The sequence below is a fragment of the Grampus griseus genome (genome assembly GCF_964374135.1).
Source record: "Grampus griseus genome assembly, chromosome: 14".
In the NCBI taxonomy this organism is placed as follows: Eukaryota; Metazoa; Chordata; class Mammalia; order Artiodactyla; family Delphinidae; genus Grampus; species Grampus griseus.
Genome location: NC_139008.1, coordinates 63,432,831 through 63,453,574, shown reverse-complemented (window position 1 = coordinate 63,453,574; position 20,744 = coordinate 63,432,831). Strand labels below are relative to the sequence as shown.

The 20,744-nt window shown below is 42.2% G+C and overlaps 1 protein-coding gene across 4 annotated transcripts in view; it reads left to right on the top strand.

Moving 5' to 3' along the window:
• The first annotated feature begins 2,711 nt into the window (after window positions 1-2,711).
• Window positions 2,712-20,744, top strand: part of CDK5RAP1 (CDK5RAP1 mitochondrial tRNA methylthiotransferase) — a 64,263-nt gene continuing 46,230 nt past the window's right edge. The window contains exons 1-10 of one of the 4 annotated variants that reach the window (XM_082669975.1): window positions 2,825-2,835; window positions 3,623-3,678; window positions 5,616-5,946; window positions 8,603-8,706; window positions 9,197-9,231; window positions 10,259-10,359; window positions 12,282-12,492; window positions 14,302-14,422; window positions 18,626-18,856; window positions 20,102-20,199. In XM_082669975.1, coding sequence (XP_082526101.1) covers window positions 5,637-5,946; window positions 8,603-8,706; window positions 9,197-9,231; window positions 10,259-10,359; window positions 12,282-12,492; window positions 14,302-14,422; window positions 18,626-18,856; window positions 20,102-20,199 — 1,211 coding nt within the window. In that variant the 5' untranslated portion in view covers window positions 2,825-2,835; window positions 3,623-3,678; window positions 5,616-5,636. Of the gene's footprint in view, window positions 2,836-3,622; window positions 3,679-5,615; window positions 5,947-8,580; window positions 8,707-9,196; window positions 9,232-10,258; window positions 10,360-12,281; window positions 12,493-14,301; window positions 14,423-18,625; window positions 18,857-20,101; window positions 20,200-20,744 lie in introns of those variants that run through there. The other 3 variants (XM_082669974.1, XR_014297675.1, XM_082669976.1) reach the window with 3 other exon arrangements.

The window sequence follows — 20,744 nt, the reverse complement described above, 5'->3', positions numbered from 1 at the left end:
GAATTCTGAAATTTTGTATTTTCGGTGCTGATTATTGCCTGAAAAGATCAGAGCACATTCTAGATTACCTGGAGAACCACAGTAAAAAACAAGAGCCATAATACAATTCTTGGGCTGTGTTTGCCTTTGTATATTTGACTCAATTGGCACCCAGCAGTCATGTAAAGAGATGCTGTGGAATTTATTGTGGTATGTCTCAAACTCCTGAAATCTGGGTTTGTTTTTTCCTCACTGCCCCAAGCCATCGCACTGGCCCAGGACTCCACAATCTCTGGACAACTGCCACAGCCTCCTCAGTACTCTACTGATTTGTCTTCCCACCCTCCTACCCTCAGTGCAGTATATTTTCTACATGGCAGCCACTTTATATGCAAAGAAAGTGGAAGTCAGCAGGGGGGACTGACTTGGCCATGGCTATCATGGTAAGCATCGGAGCCTTAATGTGAACCAGCCAGTCTGACTTTGAATTAGTCAGTCAGTGTTAAGAATAGGACTTTGGGATCAGACTGACCTGTGGGTGGATCCCAGTTCTGCCATACCCTAGTTATGTGAGCTTCAGCACTCGACTACCTTTTTGTATTTTCAGTTTTCTCACCTGTAACTTGGGCCAATAATAACCTCATAGAGTTCTAATGAGGTGTCGAAGAGGCCAGTTGTAGCAGGGGTTGTCAGGCCGCCCAGAGCCTTGGTAATTCAGAATGCTGGAGTCAGTGACTGCATTTTATTGATAGAGGGCTTTCTCCCAAACCACAGCCTTCCCTGCATAGGCAGAGTAGAAGCACTGAGGAATTAACACATGTAGTATACTTCCACCATGGCTGGTAGTATGTAACTACCCCAGCTTCCTCTCCGTTTCGGTGAAATAATTCTGAGGTCTGTGTCTTACACTGTTTCCTAGAGCTCCCCAACAGAATGAAGACCCAGATGCCCACCTGGCTTGATAACACCCTCCTTATTGGCTGTCTCCCCTGTCTCATTCCCTGAGTTACCTTATCAGCGTATCCTGTGATCACCTGCCTGCACTCAAGTCCTTTTTTCAAGGTCTGCTTCTGGGGAACCCAAACTAATACATAAAGCAGTCATTTGTTCATTCAACAAGTATTTATTAAGGCCTCCTATGAATCAGACTCTGTGCTACGTCCTGGGAATATTGCCGTGAACATGACAGAATGTGTTGCTCCTCTCAGGGAGCTGAATGTCTAGGAGAGAGGCAATGGCAAGTAAACAAAAAATGCTATCATTTTGGATAGTGACAAATACTGAGAAGAAAATGAGGTGATAGTGATGGGAGCCTTTTACATGGGGTGGTCAGAGAGGGCCTCTCTGGAGAGCTGAAGGATGAGAAGGCACCAGCCTTGAAACAATTTGGGGGAACATTCCAGAGAGAATGTTCAAAGTACAAAGGCTCTGAGATAAACATGTGCTTGGGGTATTGAAGGAGCAAAATAAAATTGTGTAGTTGAAATATAGTTAATTAGAGAGAACATGCTAGGAGAAGTAAATAGTAAGAAATAAATAAGTAGGTTGGAGAAGTAAAAAGTAAGCAGTAGCCAGATCATGCAGGTCCTAGGACACAGTAGGAAATCTGGATTTTATTGCAAAGGCAATGGCAAGCCACTGGGAGTTTTCAGCAGACGAATGATGTGATCTGAGTTGTCTTGTTTTTTTTGTTTGTTTGTTTTGTTTTGCTTTCTTCCTGATGCACTGCACAGCTTTCAGGATCTTAGTTCCCCAACCAAGGATAGAGATTGAATCCAGGCCCACCTCAGTGAAACTGCGGAGTCCTAACCACTGGACCGCCAGGGAATTCCCATGATCTGAGTTAAGAAAACAAACTCTCTTAGGCTCTGTGTGGGAAATAGTTGGTAGGAGACTAGGTTAAGGGCAAAAGCAAGGAGGCCAGTTAGCAGGCTATTGCTGTCCTTTCTGATGAGATGATGGTGGCCTGGGCTAGAGTTGCAGCAGCAGAAGAAAGGGAGAATGGGAAGTGGATAGATTTAAGACATTTTGGAGTTAGAGCTGACAAAACTTTGCTGATAGACTGAGTGTGGAGATTGAGGGAGAGGAAACAAAAAATGACTCAGTTTCTCCTAGTGCAACTGGGAGGATGCTTGGGTCATTTACTGAGATGGGCAAGACTGGGCAGACACAGGTTTTGGGTTAGGATGTGTACGAAGAAATGAAGAGTTCTGTATTGAGTTACAGACGGTCGATAGGTACCCAAGGGGAGGTGCCCCATAGACAGTGGAACTATGTGTCTGTGACTCCAGGGGTTGGGAGGGGGGTTCTATGCTGGAAACGTGAATTGGGAAATCTTTAACCTATAACGCAGCACTGTCCAATAGAAATAGAAAGCGAGCCACGTAAATAATTAAAATTTTCCCAGTAGCCACATGAAAAAAGTAAAAAGAAACAGATGAAACAAACTTAAATAATATACTCATTTAAACCAATAAATCCCAAATATTATCTCAGCACGTAGTCAATATAAAAATTATCGAGGAGATAGCTGGCATCCTTTCTTCGACATCCGGTGTGTATTTTACATTTAGAACACATTTAACTCGCACTCGCCACATTTCAAGCGCTCATTTGCCACCTGCCGGCTAGGGGTTACCGCTTGGTTCAGCTCACCAGTGGAGGGTTTTCAAAGCCAGGAGCTTGGACCCACCCGGACAATAGAGAAGACGCACTTCCGCCGGACGGAGCGCCCCGGACGGAAATTGGAGGCGGAACGGAAGTTGCGCGTGTGCGTGCGCAGCCGCAGACAGCTGAGCCGGGAGCTTGCCTACTGAGAGGAGCTTCCGCGGCTGGACGCCAGGCTTTCGGGCAGCGGTAGGTGAACGGAGCGCCGGCGGAGGTCGCTTGCGCCCTCGGCCACGCCCCACGTCTGGGACTGGAGGGGCGGCGGTGCCCCGGGAATGCGCGGTGTTCAAGGGGAGGTTGGCGCGGTGGTTACAGCGCGGACCCTGGAGTTCGGCTGTCGGGGTTCGCACTCCAGCCCCGCTTCCTACTCGTTTATGACCTTGGACAAGTCAGCCCTCTTTCCTCTGAGCCTTAGCTTTGTCACCTGTGAAGTGAGGATGATAGTAGAACCTGCCTCACAGTTGCTGTCAGGATTAAATAAGGTAATCCATGAAAAGCGCTTAGCACCACGCCTGACACATTGTAATCACCAATGAAGTGGGATGCTTTATTGTTTATGTTGAGATGAGGCTATTGTCTCATCGTTATTGTCGACTAATTAATGTGGGCCCTCACCGAGGCCCCCTACATTGTGCTATGCAAGCATTTTGTTCGCATTGTCACATTTGATCCTCACAACAGACATGGAGACAGGTGCTCTAATAGGTACTATTATTCCCATTTTACACATGAGGAAATGGAAGCTCCCAGAACTTAAGACGCTTCCACGTGCCCAAAGTTACCTGGCGAGGCAGCAGTTGGGTCAGACTCTGTCTCTCGCGTCTTAACCACAATGCTCTATACCCACCATCAAAGGAGGTGTGGGCTGCAATTGTGCAGTTACTGAAGACTTACTGTATGCCAAGTTAGGTTTTAACATCTTTAATTCTCACAACACCTCTGAGAGGTGGGTATTATTTTTATCCTTATTTTACAGATGTGAAATTCGTGGCTCAGAGGTGGGAATTTGACTTTCCCGAGGTCACACAACAAGTAAGGGGCAGAAACGGGTGACTTTAAAGTTCACACTAAAAGTCTGCTGTTGTCTGTCACTTGAAAGTAGGTTGGCATTGCTCCTGCCTAAAATGCTGGTAGCATGTACAGCAGGTGATGGGGTTGGAGAAGTAACAGGCCACATCTGCTCATTTTACATGTATAGCACCTGCCATGTTACTAGAATGGGAGATACTAAGAATATAAAAATGAATGAGATTTGTTCCCTGCTTTCAGAGACCTCCGGCTTACAAGAGATAAGCAGTAATTAACAGCAAAGTGTGATGAGTCTTGTGATAGTTATAAGGAGGCTTTGGGAACCTAGGGGAGGACCCCTAGACTTTGGCGGTGGTGGCCAGGAAAGGCTTCCAGGAGGAAGCAGAGACCTAAAAGTAGTGTAGGAGTTGGCCACGTCAGTTGAGCGAAGATACACTAGCCAGAGAAAACAGCATGTGTAAAAGCCTAGAAGCTAGTGAAGATCAGTACAAAGATGTCTGGTATGGCTGGAGTGAGGTAGTCAGGCTGGAGATGTGGGGTCCATTAAGAATATGTGGTGGAAAGTAAGTCTCCACCTTTCGTACTTTGAGTCACCTAGGTTCCTTCCTGGGAGGCACCCACTGTTTCTTATGTGCATTTATAAATATGTACCTGAATATTCATGTCTTCTTTCCTACACAGATTTGTGGGTGGCCCGCTGTATCTAGTATAGCACTTTGCTTCTTTGCTTTTTTGTCATGTATAGATTCAACCTCACTTTCTAACGGTTGGATCTTATTCCATTGTATGGACGTACTGTGACTTATTTAACTAGTCCCCTATGGGTGACATTTAGATCTTTCCCGTTTCTTTGCTATTAGAAACACTGCTGCATCAAATATCCTTATGCATAGGTTATTTTGCACATGAGTCTATCTGTAGGATAAATACCTAGGAATGGAACTGCTTGGTCAAAGGGTTTTTGTGTGTGTTTTTTTTTAATTAATTTTTATTGGAGTATAGTTGACTTACAGTATTGTGTTAGTTTCTGCTGTATAGCAAAGTGAATCAGTTATACATATACATATATTCACTCTTTTTTAGATTCTTTTCCCATGTAGGTCATTACAGAGTACTGAGTAGAGTTCCCTGTGCTGTACAGTAGGTTCTTATTAGTTATCTAGGGTTTGTGTATTTGTAATTTTGATGGAAGGTGGCAAATTGCTCTCTGTAAAGGTTGTGCCATTTTCCATCTCTCTCCCCCAGCCATATGTGAGAGAGTCTGGGTGGGAAGTTTGAAGGGCAGTAATCTGAGACTCTTGGAGGTCGAAAGTAGTCACCGATCAGGCATATGGTGCCCCCATGTTAGATACTTTACTTTTGAAGGAACCCAAAAGAAGATGCCCTCAGTAAATGGTTTTCACAGTGTGGGGAGGCGGTGTAGCAAGGTGGCTAGGGACACAGGCTTTGTTGTAATAGAGACCTTTCTTTGAATCCCGACTCTGCTGCTTACTGGCTGTGGGAGCTTAGGTAAGTCCCTCAGCCTTTCTGTCTAGTTCCTCCTCTCTGAATGGGGATAATAATAGTGTCTGTTGCCTATGTTACTCAGGATGCTGTGAAGGTTTAAAGAGCTGATACACTTACAGCCCTTGGAACTGTTCCTGGCACAAGGTGCTACTTTGTTATTTTGTCAGGGCTTCTCATTTCATCTCTACCACCCCTTTGTTTTGAAAACAGACTACCTGGATTTGCGTCTCATCTCTGGCACTTCTTTGTGTGATATTTGGCAAGTTGCCTCAGTTTTTTCACCTGTAAAATATTATTAAGGGGACAATATTATTAAGAGTACCTTCCTGGGTTTTTGTGAGGATTAAATGTATTAATACACTTGGAAGTGCTTAGAGCAGTGCCCTGTATATAGTGTTCAATAAATGTTGGTGATGTCTGTCATTCTCTTGCAGTCTTTGGGCTGTTTTAGTGCCATGCATCCTTTACAGTGTGTCCTCCAAGCACAGAGATGTCTGAGGTGGGGGCCCTTGACCTCTGTGTCCTGGCTGCTGCTTAGGACCTGCAGGGCACACAGTGGTGTCCGCAGCTCTGCAGGTCCCAGTCCAGAGAGGCGGCAGGAGGATGGAGTTTGGAAGGATTTCAGCTCCAGGCTGGCCACTGGACCGACTTTTCAGCATTTTTTAAGAAGTGCTTCAGTTCCTCAAGAGAAACCGTCTACTCCAGATGTGGAGGACCCACCCCCATATCTCACAGTGGATGATCTTTTAGGAAGGCAGAGAAAAGGTTGGTTTTACTTTACTTCTCTTTGGACTTCCTGCTTTACTCCTTTCCAGTATCTGTAGTCTGATTCTTTCTTTCTTTATTTTTTTGGCTACGTTGGGTCTTCATTTCTGCACGCGGGCTTTCTGGGCTACTCTTGACTGCGGGGTGCGGGCTTCTGATTGCAGCGGCTTCTCTTTGTTGCAGAGCATGGGCTCTAGGCATGCGGACTTCAGTAGTTGCAGCACGCGGGCTTCAGTAGTTGTGGTGCGTGGGCTCAGTAGTTGCAGCGTGAGGGCTCCAGGGCACGCAGGCTTCAGTAGTTGTGACGCGTGGGCTTAGTTGCTCCATGGCATGTGGGATCTTCCTGGACCAGAGCTCGAACCCATGTCCCCTGGGTTGACAGGCAGATTCTTAACCACGGTGCCACCAGGGACGTCCGATAGTCTGATTCTTAACAGGTCTTTTATTACAGACCTGGCTTTGGAGGGTTAACAGAGTGGGAAGGCTGCTAAGTTATGGAATTGTCAGACTCTACCAAGTAACAATAATATAAAGGAACTTATAGTTTTGGTACATGCAACTTGTGGGTAGAAGTCCTGGGTAGTCCTCTTTTTGGTTACCTTTGGAAACCCTTATGATCTCTATTCTGATTTTTAGATCATCCTAAGTTATAAGGTAGGTTTCATAATTGGTGCTGTAGAAAATCATTATGCGTAGGCAGAGGTCTTCTGAGAAACATAATGCACTCAGTTAAAATGCCTTAAAAAAATGTTTGAGGGCTTCTCTGGTGGCACAGTGGTTAAGTATCCACCTGCCAATGCAAGGGACACGGGTTCGAGCCCTAGCCTGGGAAGATCTCACATGCCATGGAGCAACTAAGCCCATGTGCCACTACTACTGAGCCTGCGCTCTAGAGCCCATGAGCCACAACTACTGAGCCTGCATGCCACAGCTACTGAAGCCTGCATGCCTAGAGCCCGTGCTCCGCAACAAGAGAAGCCACGACAATGAGAAGCCCGCATACCACAGCGAAGAGTAGCCCCCGCTCCCCGCAACTAGAGGAAGCCCGCACACAGCAATGAAGACCCAATACAGCCAAAAAAAAAGGTTGAAGAGACATTAAGAGACAACCAGATCTCTCCCCTTTTGCACTGTTTCAAAAAAAAATTTCCCTTTATAATTCTTAATGATTTGGTTGCAGTCATATGGTGCAAATTATTTGTAATGTGCTATTTTCATTTAATATTCTTCCAAATACTAGTCTTAATAATTAAATTTAAAAACATTGGTGCAAAATATCACATGCTGTACCATGATGTTTTCCAATTGTTGGGACATTAGGCTGTTTCAAAAATTTTTATATTACAAATAACACTATAATAAGTGCCTCATATATGTGTATACAGATACATGCATATATAGATAGCTTCTTTAAAAATTTTATTCTGGAATAAATTTCTAGGAGTTGAATTGGTAAATCAAGGAGTCTGTATACCTTGTGACTCCTGCTCAGTATTTTGTAGTCCTTTAAAATTTGTTGTTCCCTTCAGTGTCTCCCTGACATAAGTTTGGTATTTTCTTTTTTTATACAAGGGAAGTGAGCCAAGGAAGGTTTAAAAAAAAATCCTGATTGTTTCTTTTTTTAAAAAATTACTGATCTTTTCTATTGGTTTTCATGTGATTATCCTTCAACTTTTAACTCCATTTAGAATTTATTTGGGTTTGTAGATTAAAGTGCGTTGGTGGGCACAGGGGTTGAAATAGGAATTTAGTTTGAAGGGTCTTACTGCGGTGTGAAATTGAGGTTCTTATAACTTTGTGCAAATGTGTTTTATGTCATGTTAGCCATGCTTGCTTTCACTTAAGACGTTTGAAGTTACTGTAGGAAGTTGCCTCATTTTTATTTTGTGGCTTTATGTACCCTCTGGCCACTGCTGCTCCCTCCAGAGTCTGGAGAACCTCATTTTGAGAAGGAGGAGTGTAACATATGGATTTTTTAAAAAATAAATTTATTTGTTTTATTTATTTATTATTTTTGGCTGTGTTGGGTGTTCGTTGCTATGCATGCGCTTCTCATTACAGTGGCTCCTCTTGTTGCGGAGCACGGGCTCTAGGCACACGGGCTTCAGTAGTTGTGGCTCACAAGCTCTAGAGCATAGGCTCAGTAGTTGTGGCTCGTGGGCTCTAGAGCACAGGCTCAGTAGTTGTGGCTCACGGGCTTAGTTGCTCCGCAGCATGTAGGATCTTCCCGGACCAGGGCTCGAACCCGTGTCCCCTGCATTGGCAGGCGGATTCTTAACCACTGCACCACCAGGGAAGCCCTAACATGGATTTAAATTTATTTCCCCCAGGTTGATAATTATTGTCAACTAGTTCTCCCTTTTCTAATTGTTTTTATAACCATATTTCCTGATTCTCAGGTGCATGTTTTCTCCATTTTTAAATGATACGGCTTGTAATTGGTGTGTGTATATAATATAGTATTTCTTTTGTTCTGAAAGGCTGTCATTAATTTGGGGGTACATCTGGCAATTAATGATGCCTTAGAATTGAGGCAACAGGGGACTTAGCGGCTAACCAGTTGCCTCAGGTGTTTCTGGGGCATTTGGGGAGGAGCCCTTTTGAGACATGCGGTCCCTTTTCATCTGCCTACAGTGGAATTGCCCTCTCATTGCAGTCTACCTTGAGACCTATGGCTGCCAGATGAATGTGAATGACACAGAGATAGCCTGGTCCATCTTACAGAAGAGTGGCTACCTCCGGACCAGTAACCTTCAGGAGGTACACACATTTCCTGCTTCCCCTTGTTTCCTGGGCGAGATTCTGCATGTGTGCCAGTTCTTGGGTGGAGTTTCATGAGCAGGCTGTGGCCTAGTGACAGTGAATTCCCTTGAGGAAAGTGCAGTGTGGGACCGAGCTGTACTATTGTTGCAGTTATTTTTGAAACTTTTAAGGTAGTGCTCACCTTCAGGCAAGGAACTAGGTTAAAAATGGGCCTTGAAGAGGGGAATGGGGAGTTAGTGTTTAATGGGTACAGGTTTTAGTTGGGGAAGTTGAAATAGTTGTGGAGGTTGATGGTGGTAATAGCTGCACAGCAGTGTGAATGTACATAATGCTACTGAACTGTACACTTAAAAATGGTTAAAATGGTAAATTTTATGTTATGTGTGTTTCACCACAATCTGAAAAAAAAAAAGGGCTGTGGGTAGTGATTCTAAAAGGTTAATTTCAAAGGTCATAATTTTCTTTTTTTTCCTTGCTCTCCACCCAGGCTGATGTGGTCCTCCTTGTCACATGTTCTATCAGGTGGGAATTTGTTCTTTACCTAGAGAGTGAATATATCTTATATAATAATGCCAGAGCCAACGGTGCCAGGCTGGCCCTACCTATGGAGATGAGCCAGTGGATTTGCAGTTTTACACCAGTGGAGATAGTAATGGTAGAATGTCAAGTCTTGTACTGAGTACTATACGTGCACTAACTAATTCTCACAACAACCCTATGAGGTAGGTGCTGTTATCAAACTCATTTTATTGATGAGGAAACCGAGAGTGTGCTGAGTTGCCCAACTTTTCCTTGGGTTTTTCTTGCAGCCAATGGCACATGTTTATGATGTACCTCACATCATAAGGGCTAGGTACCGTCAGTGGTCAGGGACAGAGTTCTTCTGAACAGAGATGGGTGGCATCCATCAGAAGTGAACATACCCTGTTCATTACTTTGTCTCTGTGTACAAGGCATGTTGGTGTTATGTTTCCTCAGCTGGCTATACTATCAATTAATTAATCCAGCATTTTTGTCCTGAGGGTCTTTGCTGCAAGACATTGGACTAAGTTCTTTGAGAGATTCCGAAATGAACCCTTCCTCCATGGAGCCTGACTTTAAGGAGTCTGGTCTGATATGGGAACTAAGAGACATACACAAATAGCTCTAACATCTGGCAGAAAGCACTAGGTAAAAAATTCAAACAGTAAAAAGAAATTGCTGAGTACAGGGAATAGAATAGTTAAAGTGACAGGAGAACAAACTCTCCAACAGAGGAGAATTGGGGAGGGCTTTGTGGAGTAGATTGTTTTCGATTTTGGCTTAAAGGCTTGTCAGGATTTGGAGATGTGCAGGGAGGGCATCATTCTAGGAATAGTTTTGGCCACACCGCATGGCTTTCAGGATCTTAGTTCCCCAACCAGGGATTGAACCTGTGTCTTTGCAGTGAAAGCGTGGAGTCCTAACCATTGTACTGCCAGGGAATTCCCATTCTTCCCATTGTCTTGCTCTTTTAGATTGCTTTGTAGTTTATTTTCAGGTTCAGGTCTACCTTTTTTGACCTCTGCAGGGAGAAGGCTGAACAGACCATCTGGAATCGTTTACATCAGCTCAAATCCTTGAAGTCAAAACGGCTCTGCTCCCGAGTGCCTCTGAGGATTGGGATTCTAGGTATCTGGTAATTTGCAGATTTTGTGAATTTTGTGAGACTTGGGCTCCGTGTAGCTTTATATGCTAGGATTTCCCTTAGAGGCTGGATTCCCAGTGGTGAAGAAATCTTATACAATCTTATACATGCCGTTCAACTCTTATACTTAATGTCAGAGGCTATAGGATTAAATGAGATAAAGCTCATAAGAGGGCTTTTCTTAGTGCCTTAAAGTAATAGGGACTGTACTCAGAAAGTGATCTGTCCTCACTAGTCTGATGGGGCTCATGGTGGCACAGAGTAGTGGATAGGAGAGAGTTTGGAGTCTGAAGGGGCAGCTTGAATTTACCACGTAGGCACCTTTTATCTTGACTCCTGAAGCATGCGCAAGTGAAGATCTAATTATTCACTGACCAGTATAATAGCCAATAGTCACATGTGGTCATTTAAATTTAATTACACTTAAATAATATTAAAAATTCACTTCTTCAGTCTCACTAGCCACATATCGACTGCTCAGTAGCCACACTTGACTAGTGCTACCAGTTTGAACAGTGTAGATACAGCACATTACCATTGTCTTAGAAAGTTCTGTTGGACAGCTCTGGTATAGATAGCTGGGAGGAATATTTCAGAAATAAATATTCTGTACCCTCATGGTCCCAGAATTTAGTCAATGTACTTAACCTTAAAATAGACTGTGTCCATTGTGGAATAGTTAAATTAATTCTTCTTGATGATGGGTCGAAACACAGGTTGGAGCATATCCTTTATTACACAGATTAATGTACTGAGTGATGCAGGAGGATGGAAAGATTAGCTAGAATATTTTGTTCCATTCCAGTTCCTTCATTATAGAAGCCCCTGGGTATATATCTGTTAGGAATGTCAGAAATCCCCCAAATAGTTTTTTTCTTTTAATTGTGGTAAAGTATATGTAACATAAAGTTTACCATTTGGACCCCTTTTAGATGTACAGTTCAGTGGTATTAAGTACATTCACATTGTTGTGCAGCCATCACCTCTATCCATTTCAGGAACTTTTTCATCTTCCCAAACTGAAACTCCACACCAATTAAGTAATGACTCCCCATTCCTCCCTCACTTCAATCCCTGGCAACCACCATTCTACTCTCTGCCTCTGTGAATTTTACTGCTCTGGGTACTTCATATAAATGGAATCATACAACATTTTGGTGACTGGCTTTTTTCACTTAGCATAATACCCTCAAGGTTCATCCAGGCTGTAGCTTGTGTCAGAATTTCCTTCCTTTTTAAGGCTGAATAATATTCCATTGTATGTATATATCACATCTGTTTATGGACGCTCGGATTGCTTCCACTTTTTGGCTGTTGTGAATGATGCTGCTCTACACGGTTGTACAGCCAAGAAGAGTTCTTAAACCAGTGTTTTTAAAGGTTTTTTTTTTTTAAATAAAATGAGTTTTTTAATTGTATAGTTTTACTAATAGTGGTATTCTTGATTATGGAAGATACCAGCGTAGATGGATAACTCATTTCTTATAGGTTTTAATAAGTATTATGGGCAACAAGAGGGATAAAGTGTGTAAGTGCAGATGTATATAAATAAGTTTTATTTTAATAAATAAGTTCCTGACACAAAATAGTTTTTATTTGTAGCACCAAGTAATTTTCAATTGAAAAAAGAGGTGGTTCATGTCTAGAAAGGTTTTTGGATGGTGGTTTCATTTTTCCAGGCATTTAATTGAATTGCTATAGAGCTGTTTTCCTGTGGTTTTCTTATATAGGAATATGCAGGTTCCAGAGGTATAGAAGTGTTGGGCAAATTTGAGGGATGCTGCTAAACTCTTAGAGAAGTTTCTGTGACCTGGTCTCTGATCCAGCCGGAGAGAATGTGTACTAAAAAGAAGTGAGACGAGATGAATTTGGGAACAGGTCTTAGCTTACTTCTTTTCCCTCCCAGGCTGCATGGCTGAGAGATTGAAGGAGGAGATCCTCAACAGAGAGAAAACGGTGGATATTTTGGCTGGTCCAGATGCCTACAGGGACCTTCCTCGGCTGCTTGCTGTTGCCGAGTCAGGCCAGCAAGCTGCCAATGTTCTGCTCTCTATGGATGAGACCTATGCTGATGTCTTGCCAGTCCAGATGAGCCCCAGTGCCACTTCTGCTTTTGTGTGAGTCACTGACCAAGAGATGGGGAGTCAGCTTCTCCTTTCTTACTTTTAAAATAACATGTTAATTTTATTACATTAAAAAAATTAATGCACATAGTACAAAAAACTGAAGACAAAAGATGGTATAGTAAGACTCCCTCACACCTGTCATCCTCAGTCTCCTAGGCTCCTTCTCAGAGGCAGCCATGTTAGGAGTTTCTTATATAATCCTTTCAGAGGTATTCTTTGCACATGCATTCATGTATATAATATGGAATCTTTCCTACCCTCCCTTCTATACTCTTATTATTTTTTTCACTTAAAATATCTAGGGCTTTCAGGATCTTTTATTCCCCTCCTCTGATCTTTTAAGTTAAAAAAAGAAGATCTGATGACAAAATAGTTCATGTTTGTTGAAGAATATGTGGAAAGATAGAAAAACATAAAGAAGAGAGTAAGAATTACCTATACTCCTACCTGCTAATGATAAACACTATTATCAGTTTGGTGTGTATCACTCTGTTCTTTCTTCTGCGTTTGTATGTGTATGCTTTGTGTATATTTATTTATAAAAATTGGCTCTTGGTGTACTTGGTTTTATAACCTTTTCATATTTAAAATAATGTACATTTGTTATGTCATGAAATTTTCTCTAACAGATTGGCAAATAGGCTTATAGCCTATTTTTGTAAATAAAGTTTTATTGTAATACAGCCATACCCATTTGTTTATATATTATCTGTGGCTGCTTTTGCCACTACAATATCAGAATTGAGTAGTTGTGAGGAGGATGAGTCTCTACTGTATAGTCTGCAAAACCTCAAATATTTACCATCTGGTTTTTTACGGAAAAAGTTTGCCACCCTCCCATTTTAATTGCTGTCCAATACTCTGTTGTTGGAATGCTTTATAAAAATTAATAGCTAACATTTATTTAACAGTCCTTCAGTCAACATCTTTACTATACATCTATCCATCATTATTTCCTTAAGATAAATTTAGGCTTTCATATACATGACGCAATGAAAGAGGGTGATGTAACTTAGATACTTAGCATTTGGATCAGGAATGAGTGAGAGATGCAGAACCTTGTGTTTTAAATCCAAGGTCTCCATTCCTAATACACTCTTTTTTTTTTTTTTTTTTTTTTGTGGTACGCGGGCCTCTCACTGTTGTGGTCTCTCCTGTTGCGGAGCACAGGCTCCGGACGCGCAGGCTCAGTGGCCATGGCTCACGGGCCTAGCTGCTCCACGGCATGTGGGATCTTCCCGGACCGGGGCACGAACCCCTGTCCCCTGCATCGGCAGGCAGACTCAACCACTGTGCCACCAGGGAAGCCCCCTAATACACTCTTTATAGTATTTATTTTTTTCTGGTCTAGATTTAAAGAGTTCAAAAATATGTAAATATAAACAGTAGAAAGTGTGGTACATCTGCAACCCGTTCGTTCACCACTGCGGTCCCTTAGGGTAACCACTGCATCCACCAGTTACAGTTTGGTTTATATCCTGTGATTAACACATAATAATTTTATTTTTTTTTGGCCGTGTTTTGCAACTTGTGGGATCTCATTTCCCCGACCAGGGATCGAACCCAGGCCACGGCAGTGAAAGCCTGGAATCCTAACCACTAGGCCACCAGGGAACTCCCCATAATAGTTTTTAAAGATAAAAAATGTCTGCTTTATTGCGTCTTAGATCTCCGATTGGTCCAGTGTGAGCCTGTTGCCAAGAGAATTCAGAGCCAAAGGATAATGCCAAGGGAGCTGCTCCTTGGGTTGGACCAGGCCATCCTGCTCCTGTTACTAAGTTCTGGTGCTTTCCTCCCCAGGTCTATCATGCGAGGCTGTGACAACATGTGCAGCTACTGCATTGTTCCTTTCACACGTGGCCGGGAGAGGAGTCGGCCTGTTGCCTCCATTCTAGAGGAAGTGAGGAAGCTTTCTGAGCAGGTGAAAAATTCTCCAGCCCTTCTTACTCTGAGCGTGTTTGTGGGAGGATGAGGACAACCTTTCTAGTTTTGCAGCCTGTGCTATCTCTAAGCTGTACAAGTTTAGAACCATACCTGGCCAGAAGGAAATACCTGGGTATACATCTTGGGTTTGCTGCCCAGGAATTATAGGCAGATCCACTGAGAGGTTTGCTTGGGCTGCAGCACAGTAGAATGGAGAGGGCATGAGTCAGATGATTGTGAATTCTGGCTCCACCATTCTCTGGCTTGATGCCCTGGCATAGGTCACTTAACTATCTTCTTCAAAACATAGTTTCCCCATCTATGAAAAGAGGGTAGATACCTTCTTTGCTAGGTTATTGGAAGGACTGTTACTGGAAGGACAGTTGTTACTGGCACTTAGTGAGTTTTCAGAGAATGATTTATTAGTCTGTCTTTGTATTCTAGGCTATTCCCAAATCTCTTGTTCATTTTATCACTGAGCCAGCTCACTGGTTGAGGGACAGAGGTTAGGTGAGGGTAGTGAATCAGATCAGAGGCCAGAGGGGAGATATCTCCTGCCTTCCTCCTATTGGGAGCTGGTCCCTCAGCCCTTGAGGTCTCTCCCTAACCCTAGGCCCTAATTTTCCAGCCCTGCAAAAGAGGACAATAGGTGGGAATACAGAGCTTTTCTTCCACTTGAGTCTCTGTGTTTTCTTACTTGCTTGGCTTAGGAACCATGGGAAGCTAGCCCCTGCTCCAGTTCTAAGTCAACAGTTTGCCTTTGTTTGTGCATTCGGGCACGTTCTCTTCTCCCATCCCCAGATTCTCAGTTCCCTGATTCGGTCTCTGGCTGCTTACAGGCACTGTGAGTATTCTTCATACGTTACCTCACCCAGTGCTATCCAAAGTGGTCTAAAGTGGTCTCCTTCCTCTCCCCTTCCAGCTCCCCAATAGTACCAAAACTCACTCCTTTGGTATGGAGATATTCTGTTTAAATAGACTGAGGTGATGACAAAAACCCCCTAACTTTTCTAGGGTATATGCATATAAAAGAAGGAACTTAATAATATTAAACTGAATCTTAGTGAATTCAAAGACACTGACTTATGAAAAATTAAGATTCTGCATTGTGTGTGTGTTTTTAAAAATTAATTAATTAATTTGGCTGCATCGGGTCTTAGTTGTGGCACTTGGGACCTTCGTTGTGGGATGCAGGATCTTTTGTTGCAGCGCGTGGGCTTAGTTGCCCCGCAGCATGTGGGATCTTAGTTCCCTGACCAGGGATTGAACCTGTGTCCCCTGCAGTGGAAGCGTGGAGTCCCACCCACTGGACTGCCCGGGAAGTCCCTGAAATTTAATAATTGTTACATTTTGCTATATTTACTTTATTTTTTTTGTTATTAAGTATCTCAGAGTACAGCATGACATTTCACCCTTAAGTGATTGTGCATCCCTAAAAAAAAATAAGGATATTTTCAATACCATTAATTCCTCTAAGAGGATTAACAAAAAATGCTAAATATCTTTTCATTTTAGTCCACGCATATTCAAAATTTCCCAATTGTCCCATAACATTTTGCATTTGGTCATTACATCTCTTTATATGTGTGTGTTTTACTTAGTTTTATATCTCATTATCTTTTTAAAAAAATTTCTGGTTTGGAATAACTTCAAACTTTTCTGTAAGAAAAGTTGCAAAGATAGTTACCTCTAATGTTAACATCTCACTTAACTTTGGTACATTTCTTACAACTAAAAGATTAGCATTGGTATATTATTGTTAACTAACTTCAGACTTTATTCTGATTTTGCCAGTTTCCCCACTAATGTCTTCTTTCTGGATCCAGTCCAGGATCCATGCTTCATTTAGTATACCCTGTTTTTTTAAGCTAACATGATGTCACAACTTGTAAAAATAAATAGTGTTTATGGAGACTCGGGTTTTGACAGTTAAATGCATTGCATGGTCCTGGAGTGGGATTCTAATCAGGGGGAAAAAATGTTTAAAAAAATTACATATGTGGGCTTCCCTGGTGGCGCAGTGGTTGAGAGTCCGCCTGCCAATGCAGGGGACACGGGTTCGTACCCCTGTCCGGGAAGATCCCACATTGCCGCGGAGCGGCTGGGCCCGTGAGCCATGGCCGCTGAGCCTGCGCGTCCGGAGCCTGTGCTCCGCAACAGGAGAGGCCAGAGCAGTGAGAGGCTCACGTACTGCAAAAAAAAAAAAAAAAAATTATATATTTTAATGTGATTGTGATGTCATTGCCTAAGCAAGGTTGTATCCTGTCTGTGATAGTGTGAACATTTTCTCATGTCATTAACAGCTTTTAATTTATTTTTGTAGTTGTGTGGCCTTCCTTGGTATGGATGCACTATGATTTACTTGTAGGACAGCAGCTTTCAATTTGCTTTCAGTTCTTCCTCTGTTAAAACAGTGCTGTGTAGAAGTACATCTCTATGCATTAATCTTTGTCCATCTTCACAGTTATATCCATAAGATAAACTTCTAGACATGCTGTTGCTGAATAAAGATTAAGAAGAAACTTATAAAGGACATAGGACAGTTGGTGAAAATTTGGCTTATGGAATGTGGATTAGATATATTATCATTATTTCTGATTTTGATAATTGTCCTGTGACTACTATTATATAAGAAAATATTCCTATATGCTGAAATATTTAGAAGTAAAAGAGTATGATGTTTGCAACTTATTCTCAGAAGACTTAGAAAAATGTGTGCTTGCGTGTGTGTGTAGAGAGACAAAGTATATACATGAGGTGTGAATGTGAATAATAAAGAAATAGGACACAGTGTTAACAGTTATTGAATCTGGGCAAATAGTATATGGGAGTTTTTTTTTTTTAATTAAAAATAAATAAATAATTTATTTATTTATTTGGCTGTGTTGGGTCTTAGATGTGGCATGTGGGATCTTTTCATTGTGGCGCATGGGCTCTTTGTTGCAGTGTGCGGGTTTCTCTCTAGTTGTGGCACGCGGGCTCCAGAGCACTTGGGCTCAGTAGTTATGGCATGTGGGCTCTCCAGTTGTGGTGCGTGGGCTCCAGAGTGCGCGAGCTCAGGAGCTGCAGCGCGGGCTTAGTTGCCCCACAGCATGTGGCATCTTAATTCCCTGACCCGGGATTGAACCTGCTTCCCTAGCATTGGAAGGCGGATTCTTAACCACTGGACCACCAGGGAAGTCCTGGTAGTTTTTTACACCATTGCAATTTTTCTATAAGTTTGAAGTTATGTCAAAATAAAATTATAAAAAATAGTCTTTATAGAAACCATTATTCTTCTTTCTGAACTTTTACAATGCAAATTTTCAAACAGACAGGTTGAAAGACTAGTCTAATAAACATGATTATTAACATTTTGTCATATGTCCTTTATCTGCCGATCTCTGTAGATATATAAATATATTTTTTTGAACCATTTGAAAGTAAGTGGTAGTCATCAGGCCACTTTGCCCTGCATCCGTCAGTATGTATTTTCTCAGAATAAAGAATTTTCCCCTTCATAACCATAATACCATTATCATTTGTAGGAAATTTAACAATTAACTAATATTCTCTAACACACAGCCCATATTCAAAATTTATTAATTTATCCAAAAATATCTTGTTACTGTTCTGTTTTCAAACCAAGATCCCATCAAGATTTGTACAGTTTTGTTTGATTGTATTGTAATATTTCTTCAAACTCCCTTAATCTAAAACAGTCCTTTCACTTTTTTGTTGTGTGTCTTAAATGATGCATTAGACATGTCTGGGTTTGGCTGATTGCTTCCTCATGTTGTCATTTAAAATATTGCCCTGAATTCTGGTAAACTGGAAGTTAGGTGTAAAAGCTTGATGGGATTTAGACTAAATGTTTTTGGCAAGAATACTTCATAGGTGATGGTTATATAACATTCAGTGGACAGAATGGTGTCATAACTTGATTTTGGGTGTTATAAATTAACCATTGTTATTGAACATGGGGCTTGAATCCAGCTTTTTTGCTATTCTAAAAAATGCTTTGAAGATTTTTTACATAAGGTTTTATTCTGAAGTTCATTTCTTCAGACAAGGTGCCCAAGCATGAAATTATTGGGTTAAAGACAGAGTACATTTATGGATGGCTCTTGGTAGGTTTAGCTAATTTTACTTAGAGATTTGGTATGAAGCTGCCAAACATGTTTTAAAATCGCTTCCAGTATATTTATTTTCCCTTTTTCAGGGGCTGAAAGAAGTGACACTCCTTGGTCAGAATGTTAATAGTTTTCGGGACACTTCAGAGGTCCAGTTCAACAATGCAGTGTCCACCAACCTTAGCCGTGGCTTTTCTACCAACTATAAAGCCAAGCAAGGGGGCCTCCGTTTTGCTTACCTTCTGGATCAGGTCTCCAGAATAGATCCTGAAATGAGGATTCGTTTCACCTCTCCCCACCCCAAGGACTTTCCTGATGAGGTGAGTATTGAGAGTTTAGTGTGTCGAACTGACATCAGTATCCTTAAGCATGCCAAAGGCTGCAGCCAGTAGCATGCAGCAGAGGCATCCGTCGTCAGAGGATCAGGGGATCCTGTGGTGTATTACTATATATTGCCCTCTGAATCTACCCATCCTTTGGAAAGATTTGAAGTCTCCCAAGGTGGGGGCAAGTAAAGGACTGATACTAAGACCACCAGTGGGACCATGAGGGCTGTGCAGAGAGAGATTTTATTACAGGATGTTGTGGGAAGGACAGGTGGGGGGCAGTGTGATGCAGTGTGAAACAGTCTAGACTTTGGCCTCAGAGCTGAGTTCAGTCCTGGCTCTTCCACTGCTTTACCAGTAGGGGTGACCTTTTCAACTTGTCATCTTTGTTTGTAAGATGGTTAATAATCACTTCCTGCTTTGGGTTATTGGGAAGTAGATATAACAGGTAGAACGTACTCGGCAATGTGCTTGGCATGTAGTATGTAGCTCATGTGTGGAACCTTTTTTTGGAAGGTTTTTTGTGTTGGTGAAATGTCTGTCTTTTGGCCCCACCCCTACTTTTTCCCCTCTGTGTTATTTGTCTTATTGAGTTGTGAAAGTTCTTTATGTATTCTTGATACAAATCATTTGTCAGTATTTTTTTTCAGGTATTTTCTCCTAGTTTTAGTTTTTTTTTTTGCGGTGCGCGGGCCTCTCACTGTCATGGCCTCTCCCGTTGCGGAGCACGGGCTCCAGACGCGCAGGCTCAGCGGCCATGGCTCATGGGCCCAGCTGCTCCGTGGCATGTGGGATCTTCCCGGACTGGGGCACGAACCCGTGTCCCCTGCATCGGCAGGCGGACTCTCAACCACTGCGCCACCAGGGAAGCCCTAGTTTTAGTTTCTTGATGATATCTTTAGAAGTGGCTAATTAGTTTGTAAGCTGGATGAAACAAATGCTGTTTTTCCTTTCTGGCCTCTGTTGGCACTACCCCTGTATAGCCCCATGGCTTGAATCTGACCTCTGCTTACTTTCTTCACTCCTTGAAAGCAGAGGTGCTATCAGGTGAAATGTCTGGGACAGACAGAACGTGGGTTGAGCAAAAGTAAAGATTTTCGGTAATTTATGTGTTTGGTTTAGTCAGCCTCTTAATTCTCAAAAATTAACCTTGGTGGAGAAACAGTGGGGGGTGGTATTCCTTTCCGCAAGATTCTTTGGTGTGACTTTGATGACCTTTAATGTGTTCTATTTGATCAGGTTCTGCAGCTGATTCACGAGAGGGACAATATCTGTAAACAGATCCACCTACCAGCCCAGAGTGGAAGCAGCCGTGTATTGGAGGCCATGCGGAGGGGGTCAGACTTGCTTGCGGGGGGGGGGCATCCCATACCTTTCCATGTTTCCTTAAGGACCAAGCAGTGTCTAAGAACCTGGTGTAGTGTGTGGCACACAGTAGCTGCTCACTAAATATTTATTACATGAGTAAACCCATGGACATTATAACTTGCTTCTGTTCATTCTATAAGTATAGACTGAGGACTAGATCACTCATTTCATTTGTTTAGCATGTGTTTTATTAAGCACCTACTGGGTGGCACGCTGAGATTTTAATCCTTTAGCTTTTAACATTAAAGGTTTTTAGGTCTTAGAATTTAAATATAGCTCCATGTATTCACTCACTTTGGGAATAGTAAGTATAGCAAAGATAAGACTGAAAGGATCATGTGACAAATGGCAAGCTGTATGGAACTAGTAATTTCCTTGTATTCCACATTGGCAAAGAGTTTTAGAGATATTAAATGTTAATTTGTCTTCATTTCTTAGTTAAATAAAAACATCTATTTAGAGTAATTTATGTTCTTGAATTAAAATTTTATAGGCTTTGGATTAGGTTATAGTA